The 19,631-nt window shown below is 43.4% G+C and overlaps 2 protein-coding genes across 2 annotated transcripts; both read left to right on the plus strand.

Moving 5' to 3' along the window:
• The first annotated feature begins 1,592 nt into the window (after nucleotides 1–1,592).
• On the plus strand, nucleotides 1,593–7,653 carry LOC131283144 (serine/threonine-protein phosphatase 6 regulatory subunit 3). The gene is made up of 12 exons (XM_058312721.1): nucleotides 1,593–1,749; nucleotides 1,830–1,909; nucleotides 1,978–2,422; nucleotides 2,496–2,643; nucleotides 4,044–4,188; nucleotides 4,273–4,414; nucleotides 4,512–4,630; nucleotides 4,724–4,886; nucleotides 4,968–5,237; nucleotides 5,334–5,377; nucleotides 5,443–5,853; nucleotides 5,942–7,653. Exons 1-12 carry the CDS (start codon nucleotides 1,693–1,695, stop codon nucleotides 6,723–6,725), a joined length of 2,808 nt encoding a protein of 935 aa, XP_058168704.1. The 5' UTR covers nucleotides 1,593–1,692; the 3' UTR covers nucleotides 6,726–7,653.
• An 8,498-nt stretch (nucleotides 7,654–16,151) lies between these two features.
• LOC131294939 (all trans-polyprenyl-diphosphate synthase PDSS2-like) lies at nucleotides 16,152–19,045 on the plus strand. Its single transcript, XM_058322993.1, has 4 exons — nucleotides 16,152–16,504; nucleotides 17,910–18,236; nucleotides 18,297–18,709; nucleotides 18,774–19,045. The coding sequence occupies exons 1-4, from the start codon at nucleotides 16,152–16,154 to the stop codon at nucleotides 19,043–19,045; spliced, it is 1,365 nt and encodes a 454-aa protein (XP_058178976.1).
• The last annotated feature ends 586 nt before the right edge of the window (nucleotides 19,046–19,631 follow it).

Raw genomic sequence — 19,631 nt, forward strand, 5'->3', positions numbered from 1 at the left:
GGGGCGAGGGTTTGCGTGTTGTGTGCGACGGATTTTGTGTACACTCGCATTGCGCGAGCTACCGAAAGGGCCGAATTGTGGACTGTGGAACAAAAATAAAGTGCAAAAATCTCCCTAGTTTCGAAGTACCAGAGGAAGTAAGGTGTGCGGTTTTTTTTTGATGTGGCCTTTGGCTTCTAAGAACTCTCCAAGGATGTGTTGGAACTGAAGGATGTTCGACTGATCTTGCAGTTTTCTTATCGTAGGCTTTGGTGTTACGGCGTAACAACGGAAACCGCAGTGTGTAGTGCAGCAAATCGTACTTATAGGAAGCTATCGAACTAGAACGAAGAAATGAAGTTGAGCTTCACCGTGCAAGATGCATTTTACATTTTAAAACTACACAAACTGCTGCCCGTGGTAAAGTGTGAAGTTTCGTTTCTGCCTTCTTTTCTTTTCCATAGGGCTCATCGAAGAAAGATTTCGATTCTGAATCAAATCGGTTGTTGGATTAAGAATGCCTGTACATAACCTGTAAGCTTCCGGTTTACACTTGATGGAACACGCTTCCGTTTTCGCTGCTTTCCACACTAATTGGTCCAACTAACAGAAATGTTTAACTCCCTCGATTTCAATGTACGGCCGAAAAGAGGAGGTGGCAACGGTAACAACGATGGTTTTGTTGAGTGACGGAACAACAGAATTAAATTGTTTGTGTGAATTATCGTCTGCGTGCCAGTAGGCCGCGAATGCAATACAATGAAGTACTTGATGTCTGAACATACTTAACCAGCCAAGGCATAATAATTGAGAAAGATCGAAAAATGCTCCCACGACTGTTTGAAAAATCTTCCATCCAGTAAATTTTATCAAAACGAAACATCCCAACACGACACCGACAACGATCATATAGGGATCTGTCTTGGGTAAAGTAGTAATTCCTCTTTGAATCACCCATTCGCAGCGGAATGTATCAGATATATTTATTTTTCCGAACCTTCTAAAGCTGCCCTCTAATGGTGATCAGTTAGCAGGAGGAGGTGGTAGGCTGTGCGCGGGATACCCATGGTTAAAAATAAAAGATATGCGCTGGTTTTAACACCGTACGCTCGTCACTATCGATGGGAGGAATTGGTTGCTCTTATTCCTCAACGAGAGGAAACGTTTGCGTGATAAGAATGAACACTTTAGTATGCAGACACTTAACGCATACCACATAACCGACTCGCGAGTCACCTAATCTGACACGTTGTGGGTTTAATATTCCGCTATACATTCAAACTAGTTGACTGTTACTAGAGATTATTAATATTCTTCCATTTCTTTTTCATCCTAATCTATACAGCGCTGTGTTATCTATGCTTTGCTCGTAGTTTACGGAAAGCTAGCTAGCTAGAAAAGTAGCCGCTACAAAGGACACATGTACTGAAGATTGCATCGATTGTACTGCAAACAAAGCAAACCGTGCTCACCTCAAAGCCAACGAACACAACCACCAAAAGTCAGCTACCCACGTTTCGTTGACTTACTAATCACTATTGGAAGGAAAAGAAAGGACACATTATACTAATACGTGGCAGTGAGAAAGTTGATACGGGCAATTCATTGTCGGTCGTGTCGCTAGCGCACGCCCCAAACTTTATTGCAATCGGCCGCAGTCGATTGCCGGTCGGTTCTGTTTTAATTCCAGTTTTCAAAATAAAAAGAAGCATTATGTACTGGGACTTGCAAACCACACAGTCCGACGTGGATACATTGCTTAGCAAAGAGGTAAGTGGGGAGATGGAGCAGGGATATTCTTGTCGGCCAGAACCCCAACTAACTAACCTGTTGTAATCCTTTTCTTTCAGGGTATAACCCTCCAGGAAGTGTTGGAATATGAAAACATTTTGCAAGAATGTAAAACTCAGAATCCCAAACTGTTACAATAGTATGTATCCACCGAACAAATTACGATCTGCTGGTGTACCGGGTTTTGACGTTCGTTTCCTTTTCCAGCTTAAATCGCACCGAGATTTTCGACGCACTCATCGATCTCATCATTCAGGAACCGGCCGCCAACGCAGACGAACATGTACGCTTCATGCATTCCAATATGGCATGCGAAATACTTACCAGTGATGTACCGTCCTTCAAGACGCACCTCGTCGAGAACCAGAACTTCCTGAACAAGCTGTACAGCTTCCTCACCAAGGAACCCCCGCTCAATCCGCTCCTGACGTCGTTCTTCTGCAAAACCTTCGGCATGCTGATAGCGAAGCAGAACGAGCAGGACTACTTTTCCTACAAATCTGTGTGCCTACAAGTATTAGAGTTTATCAAATCGAAGAAAGGTTTCCTGCCGACGGTTCTGAAGCACTTCGGCAACCAGGTCGTCAGCGATCTGCTGCTGTCCCATATCACCGACATCGAGGATGCCGAGCTCAAGTCGGAACTGCTGGAGGTAGGTTGCCGTTGCAGAACCATTCTCTATCCCCAGCACGCTTTGAAACACCGTTCTTGCATTTCCGTTTTAGTGGCTCAACGAGGAACAGCTGATTGCGCAAATCATAGCCTTACTGAAGCAACCGGGTCAGGTGCAGAAGCACTATAATGCGGCCCAGTTTCTAATTGAACTGATCAAGATCAGCCGGTGTAAGCGGCAGAACGATCGCCAAGACAAAGGTATGTTGGCTAGTTTTTAGGTTTTTCATTTTGTAAATGTATCATCCGTTTCCATTTCCATCCGTCGGTCTTTTATTGTACTATAATTATTATCTAATAATGAGAGATGTTCTTAAGCAAATGAATAATTTGAGACCTTCCTTCTTTGGTTCTGTTCTTCTGTGGGATCTGTTTGCAAATCAACGGTTTTATGTTATTTATCCATGATTTCCTTGTTTGATGTGCTTTTATGACGAAGAACTCATCTAGCTCACTGCAAGCATGTTTTGAAACCGGAATGTCATACCAATCAAAGCTTTGAGAAATGAGCATAGGACGAAACAATCACTCTATGTTGTTCCATACATCACCTACCGTTTGCCGTATCGCGCTATAATTTCTTACCACTTTCTACCTAGCTTCCGCCAACTCCGGTTTCGATATAATTGACTTCTGCTCTCTCTCATTTTCTCTTTCTCTCTTTTTCTCTTTCTATTTCTTCCATTGTCTAAATTATCAAATGCGAAACTGTCCACTTGTGTAACACTTGCGCACCCTTTCCGTTGGCCCGACGACTGAGTTCAAAATTTAATCTTTGCATTATCGAAAATTTCTCATTCGAACGTTCATTCCTCACCTTCCACACCACCACCATGCGCGCGATCGTTCGATACACGTTCAGAAGGGACGTACAAGCTTCAAAGCACTTGCAAACGGATTGACAATCTCAAATCAAAAATTCTTCCAAACGAACTGAAAAACGTTTTCAGCTTCAACCTAAGCAGTACAATTCCGTCGATTCTGGGCAAGATTTCATCTCGCTTTCAAGGTAATACACACTTACGCTACACACCATCCATCATCATCGCTCTGTTGCTCGCAGCCCCTCTGTTCCATTTGCCTGTGGCCTGTGGCCAATCAGTTTTCTAATACTTGTCCTCCTCGTGCCAAGTTGAGTTCCGAATCGAAGCGCGCACGGTCCTTAGGCTTACTTTTCTTATTGTGCCGTTGCGTTTGTAAGGAAGATATTTTTAGTAGTTTATGCGTTGAGCCTTGCATTTGTTTTTGGGTTTTTATTCTTCTTTGTTTAGTCATTGTTTGTAACACGTCGACAAATGTTTTGTATTCTCTTGTTTGAAGGTTTTTAGAGAAGTGGTTGAACATTTGTATTATGGTCGTTTTTTTCTTCGTTAACGCATACTTTTTTTTTGCCATCGCTCATTATCTCCCTCATTCCGATCTATATTTGTTTGTTTTTTTTTATTATGAAAGATGGAATACCAACCTTAAGATCGTATATTATGTTCATTCTTAAAAGACATCGACTCTTTTTTACTCTAGTGAAGAAGATCAAATAAGTATGAAAGTACATCGTTTTAAGTATGTTTGTCTTTGTTCTTTTATTCTGTTTCTGCTTTCAGTCACATCCGATCCTCTGTTAAATACTCTGGAAAGCGAAGCCACAACGAAACAACTGGTCGATGTCATTCTGGAGGAAAAGGGGGAAGAAAGTGCAATTGTATCTGGAATTCAAATCATTTTACGGCTGCTAGAAAATACTATCATGTGAGTCTCGTTGAAAAAATCGTTTTCCAGTGGGCGGAAGGTTATTAATTTACTGTATTAACATTTGTTTGTTTGCCCTCTCAGCCAAGAGCCCGTCTCCGATACTGTCCTGCAAATGGTTATTGACGCCGAAAAGGAGCACCACGACACGGTCGTGTCCCGCCTTGTTAACGTTATCAAACCTCGAGTTGCTGAATTAGTTGAAATTTTGCTAAACCCGCCTGTGGTAAGTACTTAGAAGCGGAGCGCGTAGCAGGCTCATAAGTGGGAACTATGTTATAAATAATTGTGTGTTTTCTGTTCGACCTCCCGTGAATCATTAGAAACCGGATATCATTTCCACCGTCGGTACGCTGTCGCCTCCACTAGGGAACGTGAGACTGCAGATATGTAATTTATTTACAGTATTAGTAAAAACCAATGACAAAGAGATTATCAAGTCGTGAGTATCCGGTCACTAGGCGCTGAGTTTATGGCTTTGGAGCGTGTGGTGAACGAGGGTTTCTATCTTTCTTCTTCTACTACTCCATAATAGAATATGCGCTACGGAATATTACAACACATTGCTCATGCTGGTCAAGCAATACTGCTGGAACAACTTCCTCCATAGCCGCGCTAGTGCGTGCATCACCTATGCGCTTGCGGCCTACGATGTAATCGATGTGGACACGTTTAAAACTACTGACTTGCAGCGACACGTAAGTCACGTAACAAAGGAATGATTCGCCCTTTAAAAATTGGTTGTATTGAACCGTTTTCCTTGTTTTGCAACGCCGCAGGTAATCGTCGATTGTCAGATAGCGCCAAAGTTGCTCGATCTGTACCACCATAACCAGAAACACGTGGAGGAACACCGTCGCCGATTGGGCTACATGGGCCATCTGACTGAAATGCTCGACGCGTTGGCCGTTAACATGAATGGGTCGGACGAACTTCGTGCCTTAGTGCAGGCGACGCTGACCGTGGACGAGCAGGAAGATTGGACCAAGCTAACCGACGGAGCAGACAGCTATCTGGCAACAACGTTGTCTGTCCAAATGAGGTTCCTGGTAAGTTGCAATCAAAAAACCTATAGGATCTACGAGTCTTGTACCAGTAGAGTGGGGTTTTTATCGGCCTATTTTTTATTTTTTTTACTTCTACAGGCTGACCAGGATCCGCACAAAATCTGCCCCAACGGACCGGGAGGGTGAGTGTATAGATTTTTTTTCTTTTTTAGTTACAGTAGTTTTACTCAGTTGTTTTTCCTTTTAGCGACGCAATGCCGGATTCAAACGATTTTAACGCGTACCTGCAAACGAACTACAACGAAGTGATGGACATGCTGAGTGACGTAATTAAAAACATTTCCATCATCGACGTAAGTGAAGCCATGTTAGGCGATTCGGATTCGCTGAACGCGTGGGCCAATCTCGGTTCGGCTGATCGGATCGAGTCGGAGCTTGCTGGTGTAAGTGGTCTGTCGGCTTTATCCGGCGATGATCGTGGTCTAGCAGATGACGATGACGACCTGTTTGGTGGACACAGTAGTAGTGTGATATTCGACGGTGACGGCGAACAGGATAAGGCGACGAACGAGGACGATGATCCGTTTCTGCCTCTGCAGTCAGCCGACACGAACCCACAGGAGGATCACAAGAACCTGATGATGGGGGATAGTTTACTGTGAGTCGACAATTACACGTTTGCGCCGCTTATGACCGTGTTTATAATGTGTGTTTGTTTTTCTTGTTCCTAACTTTTGGCCCAACAGTGGACTCAACGCTGGGTTAGATTTTGCATCGTTGGCATCGTCGGGGCTTGAGGAGACCGAAGGAAACAGTGAAGTGCCGCTCACCAGCGGAATGAATCACAACATACTGAAGCTGCTCGAAGCCGTCAATGAAGCAGGGCCACCGTCTGGAGGATCTATGCTGGATGATAACTTTGCCGACTTTGATGCGGTCCTGGGCGTAAATAGTGGTAATATGAGCGGTGCCAGTGAAACATCCACTGCCGTTGTCGGTGCGGTTAGTGAAACGGTGGAATTCAATCCATTTGAAGACAGTTGCGCTGCCGAGAGTGCAGTCGCCGATGATTCGGCTTTCACTCCCATCACTACTGCGCCGTCGGCCGCACTGAATGGGCCCGCGTTTAGTGACGTCGTGCCTGCAGAAATGCTTGGCTCTGGGTTTGAAGTGCAAAATTGGAACGAACCTGAAAAGATGCTCCCAATCACGAAAGGCGATGGTGATTCGAATGAAATCGTTCCGGTTGCCAAAGTCGCCACCGTCGCCGATAAAAGCGTTGACGAAGTAGGCGTCGATAGCAAAAAAAGCAGTGAAAAAACGGTTGCTACCAACGAATGCATTGAAACAGCAATTCCATCTGCGAAAATTAGTGTAGTTGACACCGTTCAAGAAGAAATCAAGCCATCAGCAGTGGCTCAAGAGGAGTCCAGTAGTAGCACTGATTCCAGCGCACCAGCAAGTGGCACCTCGAACAGCTCAACCCTTGTTGCGGATGATGGAGATACGAGTGAATCCACGGCCAATTGAGGGTTTCTGGAAGCCAGCCGTTGTTATCACCGTTCTGCTCACCCGCCAACTGCACATCATCGGGCTCGCCCGGCATCATCATCATCAACGCGGCCATCGACAGTACACGCGCCTGCTTTGTCGGACCAATCGGGGCAATCGAAGCAGCAACAACGACAACGGCGCCGCAGGCAAAGAAGAAGAAAAAACCAACGAGCAGTCACTAGTGCGACTACGGCCAACGCCAACAATACTACCACCACTCAACGGTATACCTCCTCCTAGGCGTATCTATTGTCGAGGATCGAGAATCCCGGAATATTGTACCGGTAAGAGCTTTGTATGGAGACACATATGAAATGAGGACAACCACATCACACAGACATAAGACAAACGAAGGCTGATACCTACCGACGACTAAGGGCTAAGCAGTTGCATCGAAAGTAGAATTCTTCAAAAGTCGCACACCATTTTCGAGCAACATCCGGCACCTTGGGGTAGAGTTTTCTGTTTCTTTTCTTTTCAAATACTAAGCTTTGCCAAAACGAAAAACAAAGGAAAAGATAGTCAAAGAATGTTTAGACTTTGTTACATTTGTGACTTTCCATTGGTAGTTTGATCCGTAAAGTAAGATGCATTTGATTGAAAGGCTTAAAATATGTGTTGTTACCAAACAGGAATCAAATTTATCAAACAGGGACAGATAGACTGTACTGTACTGTTTAATTTTCACCGTAGATCATACCATATTTGGGCTATGGTTTGACTCTATCCCTCTAAAGCCTTACTACTTGCCGCTTTTACTTGCCACGATGAAGTAATACCACAGAACAAATATGATGTTTTTAAATGCTGCAAGGCTTTGTTATTCTGAGTTGAAGTGTTATATGATTTTTCATTAACACTTTGTGGATGGGGCCCGAGTGTACTCGGGCTAGCTTGGCTTAACTGTAGCATGTGTTTTTTCAGAAAGCGCCCGTCAACAAAATGTTAGTTTCAACATTATTTTTGACTGTTTTGCATTATGCATTTTGGTCTGTTTCCTTGCGTGTGGCTGGTCTTTTGTGTATTTAAACAAACTCAAATAATATAGTCGTGAGGCGCAGATAGCGATAGACATATTCGAATCGATCGACATTATCACCAGCTTATGGAAGCAATAACTAATCACTCCCAGATAGCAGGGCAAATTTGTGTTCTAAGAATACGCACACCACTACATGAATTGACAGGAAGTGGTATCAAATTGTGCTGTGACATTGTAGAGAATTTTTGCTTTGGCCAATTTTGATTGATTTTGATTCAAAGGTTCGAATTAAAGCCTCACGTAATGCGCACATCGATAAACGAAACGTGCGGGCGGATCTAATATCTTGGGTTAATTTTTTTTCCGAAATCATGACGCTCTCACAACGATCCGAGCCGCTTATGTCCAATGTGGTGTGTTTAGCAACGTTTTGATAATGCTAATAAATGTTTTTAACCACACATCCACACATAATGATTTTTGTTGCTGTCGAGTGCAGTGGGAATGTACCTAGAGGGGGTGTAATAAAAATAATCAATGGTAAAGCAAAAGAAAACTAAAGGGAAACAATTTATGCAAACCAAATCTTAACAAAAAAAAAGAGAAAATAAACTATTGATGTCATATCAAACACAAACGGTAGTTACTGCGGAAATAGAACGTTAGGTCACGGCGTAGACAAATTAAGAATGCTGTAGCGAAAGCAGATAGAATGTAAATGTATAGTTACACAATAGAAACGCCGCCATAGCTAATTGTGTGTAAAGCGAGATACTGTAAAACGGAAAGTATCGATGGTTCTCAGCATTACTTTGGGTATGATAGGAAGCGAAATGATGGGACAACATAAATGAACAAAAATCAAAACAAGTTGATGAGCCGAACATAGAGCTCTAGCTCCAAGCTCTAGTATTATGAGATCCCCTTGAATTCGGGAACTCTTCCAGCGGATGCAATCATCATACGATATCAAATATCTTTTGGAAAATTCCCCATGCGTATGGACGAACCGAACCAATGCGCAGAGCGAGCACATTATGTGGTCCCTGGAATAATCTTTGAAAACAAGTTTGTTTTAGCTGTGGTCTGTATAATGTGCCGTCGTCGGACCTCTTCTTCAACACTCTGCGACAATAAGTTCCACTTTCGAGTTCAAGACGCATGCAGCTGAAAAGTTCACATTGTTTCAGCTTTTGCCTTTACCGATGGCCTTCTGTTGAAGCCTGTACTGTTTCGTTGCTTTCCCACCGTGACATCAGGTAAAACATAGTTTGAATGAAAAGTTGTCGTATGACTTTTCATTATAGCATGTCTATGATATTTATGTTTTTTTTTTCGTTTGCTATTAAATTCTCGTTAAGCATAATTGCTTGGTGTGATTATTAGATCTAACTCTCATTACTGGTACAGGTCAGATTAATTCACTCATCGCTATTTAGTTTCATTGAAAAAAAAACCAAAATTAAACTAATTCCATGCAAGATGGGATTTGGATGAAGGCACATTTTTAAAAATTTATTTTATCAACCGGCTAGTAAAGAAATAAAGTGCGAAAGATGCAAATTGCATTTGTCCCAATTTGGTCAATTTGAGTGTACTAGTTGTGTTCTCGACGGTTCGTTAGTTTGGAATCCCCGAGGGAGGTAGAAAAATCAAAGCATATGCCTTTCATTTATATAACGAATGGTTAAATATGATTAGAAACGGTAGCAAACAGCATTTTTGGAAACGGTTACAATACGTCCATCGTTTTAATTCTTGGCAAAAAATCAAGATAAGCTTAATCTAGAGGTAGCCAGCCAGAATGTGTCCATTAATTCATTCACTCTCGCAAATGGACGACGAGAATCGTGGTTGAGTTTGGTTCGGCTCAATTGTGGCGAGCCAAACGGAGACTGGTTCACAGCAGCTGCCCGTGTGCGAGTGTTTAAACATTTCTTTTCAACCAAGTGCCCCGATCGATAAAATGGTAGCTACTATCAATTAGGAACACAAGAAGACGCGAATGGAAATTGCAAAGAAATAGTGCATAACATATATTAAATTAAACTAAAATATGATTGATATGATAGTAATAACATTAAATACTGGCCTCTGTCTGTGAAAAATGAACAAGGAAAAATACATATATATACACACACATATATACATAAAAATACATATATGAAGTAATGATATTTACATTAAAGAAATAATGGGTCTTCCGAGGGAAAATCATTTCACACAATGAAAGTTTGTGAATTGCTGTAGCGGGGCAAGAGCGAAAAGAGGAGAACCGTTCGCCAGCCAGGATCAGTCAGAAAAGAACTCGTGCTACGTTGAATCGGAAGCAAAGTTCAATTCTTGTACATTGTGTGTATGTGTTTTTGTCTGTGTATGGACTATAGATAAGTTAACTCAGCAAACGCAAACTCAACCTCTCATTCCTACTTGGCGGCATTTGGAAAGTACACAATGCTGACACGAAGGACCAATAATCTTGTCCCTCTAAAGGGGCTAGAGGATATACAGTTTCTCCTGCTCCCAAGACGACGGGGGTGGGGACAAAAGCGAAGGCACAAGGACAGTAGCGGATCGGACACTGTAATCGCTGCTGTACAAAGAACAACCACTGTAAGCCACTACTACTATACTATACTTACATCTACTGAATACTTTTACGGCAGCAACACATTTGTAAGACGAACACTGAACATTCTCAAAGAAACGTACAAAACTTGTGAACACTAACTTCTTACAGAACAAGAGAAAAATCTAACCCTACACACTAAACATTTACACTGACTTTACATTCTACGTTTATCCACTAACACGGAACACACGGGACCCCCGGAACGGGGATGAAGTTGAAGTTGAAAAAGAGCAAACAAACAAGGATGCCAATAATCCCACTCTAGTAGATAGCTGCTTTAAATGGAACCTCCGTGCAATTTTTACATCCGCCACGAGCACAAGAGACTTCAGATAGGTTTTGTTTGTCCCTGTGTTTTTTTTTCAACATTTTCCTATGTCAATCTACTAGCTAGAACGTTAATGCACAACAACAGTTGAATCTACTGTAAGAGCAAGCGCGGAACTATAGAATTAACTGAACTTTGTTACTTCAAGGCAATCAGAATAAGCTTGTTTTGCGGGGTCGCATACCGCGCCGGAATCTTCTTTGCTTCCTTGCCACGACGGTATCGGTTGCTCAAGTGATGCTAAGCAGATTTAAGTAAAATACAACTGAAACCTTAAGGAATAAGATAACTTAATATACTAACGGTTTGAATAGGGGAATGGATAAACAAAACTAAATAGAGGAACAAGAAATATCCCCCAAGCCCACGCTGCTGCAATCGGACGACGATGACGACGATGAAGAATGAGCTTTTTAAAAGACGACGAAACGCCCGATCAAAAATCGTGCTAAATAAGCCTTAAACCAAACTAGAACTTATTGATTATGATTATTTTCCGTGCGCTCCGGTGTAGAGGAGGTAGGGTTTGGAAGGTGTTGATAAGGTAACGAAAACATGTAACAAATAGCAATCTTGTGGTCGTTTTCAGTTCAGTTCGAATTGCTTTTAGACGGGCGGTTGTTTTTTTTTTGTATTTGGAACACTTATTTTATAATGGGCACCGAAAGTGAAACGTACTGTGAAACATGGTTTGAAAGAAAGAAGCATCATAAACGAAAAATAAGCAATATTTGCAATGTTTGAATAGTGAAAGTGTGACGACAAAAGGGAAAACTTTCAGCAAACGATGGAAAATATACTAAAAAACAAGTAAAAAAAAATAGAAACAATACAAATCAATACTTTAACGGGCCACAGGCTACGAGGAAACTATCACATACACCATGTTACACTCAAAACAACCGAAACCAACCAATGGAGAGACAATGTACCAACGGTAGCAAATAAGGAAAAGATAGTAAAACTTTTCTTCACGTAAAAAAACCACACACACATAATATTGCGATTTTTATATGTTTGCGACTTCGGTTCATCAGTGTCACAAATTAAGAAAAAAAAGATACAACACTAATTAAATGCACATTGCAATGAATATAATCCCCTTCCTAAAACAAATGCTCACGCGTTTCGGTGCCTGCGAAGAGAAGGACGAGGGTAGCAAAAATTGACCACTTTTTGGAGGTAATGTGCAGAAAGGAAGCAGGACGATAGAAAGGACTGTGGTATGGTGCCTCTTTGACTGCGTGTGCGTGTGTGAAGGAGTTAAGGGTGGGTTAGTTTGTTTTTTTCTAAGACTAAAATAGAGAAGGAACGAGCTAGTAATAATAATATCCAAATTAGGTGCGACAAATGGTAGGCATGCATGGTGGAGAATGGCGCTCTATAATATTGCTCTTCTTGAGCTATTCGTGCGTGGAAAATACTGGTTGTGTTCCGGAATAGGATTTCAATTGTCTTGTTTTTGTTAAACAAAAAAAATTATAAACGGTTGTAGCACACTCTCCCCTGGTTGTTGAACTTTTTGGGCGAATCAGAGTGCTTTCCGTTAATCATTTACAGATCCGATATGTGCGATATTGAAGATCAGTAATGCTGACACGCACCGTATGTTTGTTTGTTTTTTTTAAAATATATTCATTTCTACTATTCTCTCGATGATTTATTTTCTACATTACTTAAAAAAAACGTACGGAAAGGACCGAAACGTCGAAACGTGTTGTTATCGGCTAGACGAGCGCGCGCGCGCGCGCGTGCATAACGATGCAGGAAAACTAGTTTGTTTTTGTATGTTTGTCTAAAAAACCAAAAAAAGCAAAAAGTAAACAGCAAAGAAAAAAATATGTATGAAACATGCGACAGTCTGTTACTCGTTTTAATTTTGCCTCTATCATCCGAATATAAATGTTAAACTAACTTGTGAAGCTTACATTAGCATAAGTTCATACTTTATTGGACCTTTTCTTAAGTCACTTGTAACTTTTTACTCTCCTGACGTGTGCGTTCCGTTGCACTTCGTGAGTGTTCCGTTGTAGATGCAGTACTATGGAAATTACGTTTCTTTCGAATTTTGAAATCGTTAGCGTTAGTTTTACAACTAACTAGTGCAGTGATGAAATTTGGTAGGGATAAAAACAATACCTCCTTTGGTAGAGTACAAAGGTACTTTTAAATATTCTTGTGAAAATGGAACACATCTTCTCTCATCTACGTTTTAGCACGGCAAATTGATGCCCCTGGTATAATTATTTTTACCATCTGGCACTGACTTTTTTTTATATATTTCGATGGCCAGACCGTATTGCACTTGTAGTACCAAAAACATGACATTTTTCTTAACCTAATGCTTAAAACTAATTGAAGCGTGGCATTTCCTCCAGCTAACCATAGCTGTAACCTTATTCCGGGTTAACTCGGTTGCTCTGGCACTGATACATGTTCTTAAAAACAGATAAAATGTACAGATTGATCCCCATATCAATGGTACATGTTGAAATAGTATTCACCATCGTCTTTCCAAGCGTTTTAACTTATCCTATTGAAAGCGATAGCAGAAGGCTGAAGGATTGCCATAGCAATATGTCGCTAGAGATGGTGAAAATTGAGCAAAATGCAACAAAATTGTTGTCCACTTAGGGTGGAAATTCACGTATAGCGGCGAAACATCCCTGCCAGCTCAATTTTTCACGGTTCGCTTTCTTGCAGCACTTTCCAAGCTGCATACCAACTTGACCATGTAGTTGCAGAATTTCCGGAGAGCCCCAAAGAGGTAATATTCAATTTGGCAAAGTCGTATGGAAAAGAAATAAAAACTGATTCATCGATCAACAGCACGAAACAACTCCTATCCACGGTTCGCTGCTGGTCTTGGGCGAAAATATGTTGCAAACAAAGAAGGATGGATGAATCTCGCGAACCGTGACTATGTCCCTGTTCGAACGGACGTGGACGGTGGTGACTAGCTGAGATCCAATCACATACATTCAAAAGCAACCTGCTGAACCTATCGAGCGGAAACCGGTTTTGCTCCAAGCAAAATCCATCCAGGAAGTGGACAATGAAAGACCCTATCCTGGACCTGTATCTCCAGATGGTACTCGAAGTCTGGGGGTAGTAGGCCCAACCCGAGTGGTAAGAGTGAACAAGTAAACGCATCTTTTCGAATATCTGTCCTCCATACAGGTGGCGCAGGGAACATTGTCTGTATACCCACTACTTGCTTTTTCCACGCTGGCAATGGGATGATATCATACCTGCACGTTGTTGTGTTACATGTTGGTGCTTTTTTCTCCGGTTTCAAAAATTGTCCAATCTTCCATGAAGCGTTACAACCGTTGGCGGCTTTCGGTTAGCCGTGAAACAATGCACGGTCGTACAAAATCCGGTTTCTGTGAGGATAGTAAATATTTGCTTCTTTTTTTTGCCATGAAAACAAGTTTTCAATCTTTAACGGATCTTCCGTTCGGACGAAAAGACGACCAATTGATGAAGAGCTGGTGACACCCAAACCACTTGTATTCCTAGGCGTATTGTCTCAAATTTACTCTGGAAAAGTGTGATCTACTTAAATAATCGTAAATGATACTAAAAATTGGACAGGCTTTTTGCATCACATCAAGTGCAAGTGCAATTAGAGTTGAGTAATTCATGAACTTCAGTAACTCTTTGAACTGACTAAAAAAAGTAGGTTTCTATGTTTCTTTTATAATATGTAAAGATTCGGCATGGATTCATGCATCGCAACATATTGATTGATATTCAGATGGAGGATTTGTAAAAATGGTTTAAAAAAAACTTTTATACGTTTTCAGGCCAGTCACGCTCTGCTTGAACAGACTTCACCCATCGAACGCTCACAAAGATAGATTTATGAACTCATGGACGAATGACTTTAAAGAAGCCTCCATTGCCTTTTAACCATACGTCGGGTTTGATGGAAGCCAACGAGCGATAATGTTTTATTTGGAAATTTATCATCCACGATAAAGCCGATCGCTTGGCGATAACTCTAGCAGCGATAACACCGTTGGAAAATTAATCTGCCTTTGGTGTAGCTGTTACCCAACCGTCGTGTTTATTTCAAACACGATAATATTTTAGGGGAGCATTTTTGACCAAACATATTTGAGATATTTCTCAGCGTCAAATTGAATACTGTTACTTTCCTGTTCGAGGTTGAAATCACATTGCTTTAGTTGCAACTTGGAATGAAAAATGAAGTATGTCTATTATTGCTAATGAATTCAATCTATTTAATTCAATAAATACATCTCTTCTAATTTGTCTAATTAAAAAAGAAAAAAATCGTTCGTTTTTTTGGCAAAAATCCTTTGCAAAAAAAAAAACAAATGCATGTAAATAAAATCTAAGTCCAACATATGACCATCGCGCAGTGTAGACCAGAATTACGAGCGAAAGCAGACAGATCGGACCGATATGGCCGTTGACCCGGATTGCTTGGCCCGGTTGTGTTGTTGGTACAGGTTAGTTTTGCCATTAAACATCAAACGCCCGCTGGTGCCTCCCCTTTTTTCAAAATTTCATTTCTTTTTTGTCTTTCACCACCCCGCACCCGGAAAACCTGCAGCCGAACGAAACAGACCCTCCACAGCAGAGATCCGGTTCCTGCGCGCTTCGTGTGCGTGCGCACCCCCATGTGTTGCCTGGCCCCGGAAGGAAAGAAAGAAACGGTGCACCGAATGATGGACAACGGGAAATGACAACGCGTGGTAAGTCCGAATTTGTTCCTGCATTAATGGGCCTCCGCGCGCCAGTCGGCGGTGGCGGCAGCCGGAACCGTTAGGATTGCGTACGCGCGCGCTGGCGGACCCCCAAGACACCTGGGAAGCGCACGCTTGACCATTCCCATTCGACCTCCTTTCCCTTCGTCCACTGGCCGGGCGGGCGGTGGGGAGGGAAAGGTCCGAAAATTTCCCGTCCACCTGAAGAATTCGGTACACGTACGAATACTACGCACAACCACAGTTGCACACGTGTTTGGATTTGGAGATGGAATCAGAGAAAAGAGAGAGAGAGAGAGGGAACGAGGAAGGGATAGGTGTGCCCTCAGCGAACGCCAACTCCCCGGGGGTGGAGGACGTCGCTGGTCGGTCCGATGGTGGCGCGATGGTGAAGAAAGCCAACACCGCGACGCGCCCGTGTAGTATTGTGCAGGTGTTCGAATCGAGCGGTTGATCGTCGTGAGCCGAGCGTGCTGTGCTGCGTGAGCTAGGCCCTGTAATCGAATCGGGCGGACCCACGACGAGGATCAGCCTCCAGGAGGAAAGGCGAGAAGCTGTGTGCATAGTGTGTGCGCGCGCGTGGATGGAGGTCGTTGAAAGCTGGACCGGAATCTCTGTTGTGTCGCTTCATTTTTGTCCACGGGTGCCGTTGTGAGTGCGTGTGCGTTGCACGGGAAAATTTGGAAAAATATATAAGTTGAAAACGTTAAACGAAGGCACCATGGCCATGAGCAAAGTGGTACGTGGACTGTGTGCTGGCCATCTGAGGCGCTGTGTCGGGAGCTTCCCGGATGTTGTGGCACGACCGTTGGCCGCGTGGCCCCGAATGGGGTCCCTGGACGGGAGCCCGTGTCGGTACAACTCCAGCACGAGCGGCCAGCTGCAGGAAAAGCTGGCCACCCGGAACGTCCAGAAGCACGACTGGAATCGTGCGGTAAGCGAGGCGGAGAAGATCGTCGGATACCCGACGTCGTTCCTGAGCCTTCGCTGGCTGCTGAGCGACGAGATCGCGAATGTGGCCCTGCACCTTCGAAAACTGGTCGGCAGCAATCATCCGCTGCTCAAAACTGCCAAGTAAGCAAAATGGAGGAGTGATTGAACGGATTGCTAGCTGGAAGCTGCCAAAATCTACCCCACCAAGGCAAAAACCCGTAGGCTTTCTAGCAGATCGAGAGATCGTGATCGTGAATTTTTACTTTGTTTCCTCTCGAACCATGCTAAATCATACAGAGTGAAGCGTGGTTGATGTGCGTGTGTGATCTTTCAAAATGCAGCCTTCTCATCTCAACATGACCATATGACCTCCACGGCGCATTCGGTGGAGACGAAATGTAACTCATTACGACACCACAAAAAATAAAAACAACGTTTCTTCGGCGGCAACGTGGCCGCCACAAGGCAATCGAGGGCAATACGAAATAAAAGCCCTCCGTGGACCAACGGCCCAGCGAGCAAAAGTGCTTTCGAAAAACCGGTCCCCATGGTGCTGGTGTGCGGTCGTTTGTCGTTGGAAATCGTTACTTACGCGTCCTCCCAATGGGCGGAAAACAGCGTTTTCATTCAATATGCCGAGGGTGAGGGCTGACCTAGGGAGTTGCTCCCAGCCTTCGTTGGATGGCTTCCCTATTCTGTTGTAGCGGCAATATCCCGAAACTGTAAACCGGTTCCAACAACGTGATGTCCCACAGCTTAATTTCCTGGTTAGGATCGGATTCGGAACGTGTTGTGGTGAAATACTAGCTGACGGTTAGTCGCGTCTTCCTCCGGGTCTGTCTGGCCAGGAGATTTGCATACTTCGACGGGTCTATCAAACGAGGAATGTGAAATTTTCGATGTGAACGTCGACCCAGACCCATTTTCGGTTATAACGAAGTTGAAAAACAAAATTTAGTCAAAAAGCGCCAACAGGCTTTTAGTTTGCTTCTCTTCCAGTGTCAGAAATTAAAAACATCCAGGTGATCTTTCTCCTTTTTTGTCATTTAGCATAATTAGGCGCTTGTGGATTAGGCGCTGGTTTTTTTATTGCCTAGCCATCATTAACATGATCTTTTTCTTGCTGTCGTTGTTAAATGGTTAATGTAAAAAGTCTTAATGTTCCTTCATTAGCCACTTTTTTAGTCCATTTACTAATGGGAGTGCGCAATTTTTCATCAATTAAACGGTTGTATACATCTGGCTCAAAAGCCACCGTAGGCTAGTTGCACTGTTAAACAGTTTCGAGGTTTTCCGAAAATTTAGGTTTTGTGATTGTTTCTCGTGTATCTTAAAAGGGAAGAAATCCAACAGATTCCAGAAGAACCCAACCGAAGGCGACGTATCCGTTGGGAATATACAGACGTTACCACTCCGTACCATCGTTCATGCTCCGATCGGCTATTTGGGTTTCGGTTGTGCATAAAAATAAGAATTTACAAGACACAGCTGATGCAAATTGTTTAAACTGTAAGTTTTTTTGTATGTAACTACCATTTACTTGTAGGACGCTCATCTATAACGACAAAAACCAACAAGCGTGGGGATTGATCGTGCTGCTAGTCTCGAAGGCGGCCGGTCACGTGGCAAACATCCCGGATATGGAGCAGGACAAAAGTGCCGGAGTGCTGCACTCACAGCGTGCCCTAGCGGAGGTCACGGAGATGATCCGGACGTCCCATCTTGTCCACCAGGGGATGCTTAATCTGCAGTCGTTCGATAATGCCGGAAATGACCTGAGTGGCGACAGTGACATGATTTTCGGCAACAAGATCGCCCTTCTCGGTGGAGACTATCTGCTCGCTAACGCTTGTCAGCAGGTGGCCACATTACGGTAAGGGGTTGCTTACACTGCATATGAGTTGCGAAAGTCATGCGTTCTTCTATTTCTCAGAAATCAAGATTTAAATATGCTTATATCGTCCGCCTTCCGGGATCTGGCCGAGTCGAACTACATCGGCGAACGGGACGAACAGAACAATCCCCTGCCGACCAAACCCCATCCGAGCGCGAAGGACTTTGCGACCGATGTGAACAGCCTAGAAGATTTAGGTTTTGGCGACCTGGAGGACAACACGGAACCGATGAAAATCGACGGTGTCGTGGGCAATCCGGAAAAGGAATGGTCTCTGCGGCACATTCTCGGTGGTGGCAGTTTGCTGGGGAAAAGCTGTCAGGGCGCGATGATGCTCGGTGGTCACCCGGAACCGTTGCAAAAACAGGGCTACCTGTTCGGAAAACACCTTTCTCTGGCGTGGCAGGCTTGCATTGACTTACAACCATTCCTGTTACCGAAACTTCCAATGGGTATGATTGGCCATTGCTCGATAGTACTACTTTTTTCTAATATTGCCCTTATTGTATCTTTCAGGAGCCCAGTTTAGCCTTGTTTGCGCACCGGTGCTGTTCCACCTGGAGCACGATGATACGCTCTACGAGGAGATTGAAAAAGGGCGCAAATCGGTGGACAACATCGACTACATCAAAGTCCACCAGGCTGTGGTGCAGGGGCCGGGAGTTGAGAAGACGAAAATCCTCCAGCGCAAGCACAGTATAGCGGCGATGAAGGTCCTGAACGAGCTGCCAGTCAACGACGCCAGGATGGCTTTGCAGAACATTATCCTCGCCATGCAGGAGCTGTAGTTGTCGATGGTCGGTGGACGTCTGAGAAGTGTACAGTACAACGTAAGCAATAGGAAATTTAAGAAAATTCACGAACCCAAAGTCGTCTGCGCACGTGCTCATCACACTGAATCTTAATGGTAAGTAAAACATGTAAAACAACCGATTATTGTTTACACTTCACCCACGGTTTTATCTTCTCAACAGGCTGCTCAAAAATTTCTGGTGGGATAAATCGATCCAGGATGTTTCAGGATGATACCAACAACCGTTAAACATCAATTCAAACGGTTGAACCCGTCTGATTGGGTGTGTGTACCGGCTAAATCGTCTTATTGGCGCAAATATCCGCCAGGTGGCGCGCACAGCGTTGATCAGTCGGACATTGTTGGATCATTTTCACCGGACCAATATTTCCTTGCTCCCACTTCTCTTTATCTCATTCGGGAGAGCAAAGGTAGTTTTTGTTGCTAGAAATTGAAAATAGTCGTGTATTTCCCCGGGGGAGAAAAAATTATGGAGAGAAAAATGGAACGAAATGGAAATGGAACGGGGAGCTGTGATTGGCAGATGAACCGATAGCGCCAACATTTTCACCGGGCAATAT

This window comes from Anopheles ziemanni, chromosome 2 (assembly GCF_943734765.1).
Source record: "Anopheles ziemanni chromosome 2, idAnoZiCoDA_A2_x.2, whole genome shotgun sequence".
Lineage (NCBI taxonomy): Eukaryota > Metazoa > Arthropoda > Insecta > Diptera > Culicidae > Anopheles > Anopheles ziemanni.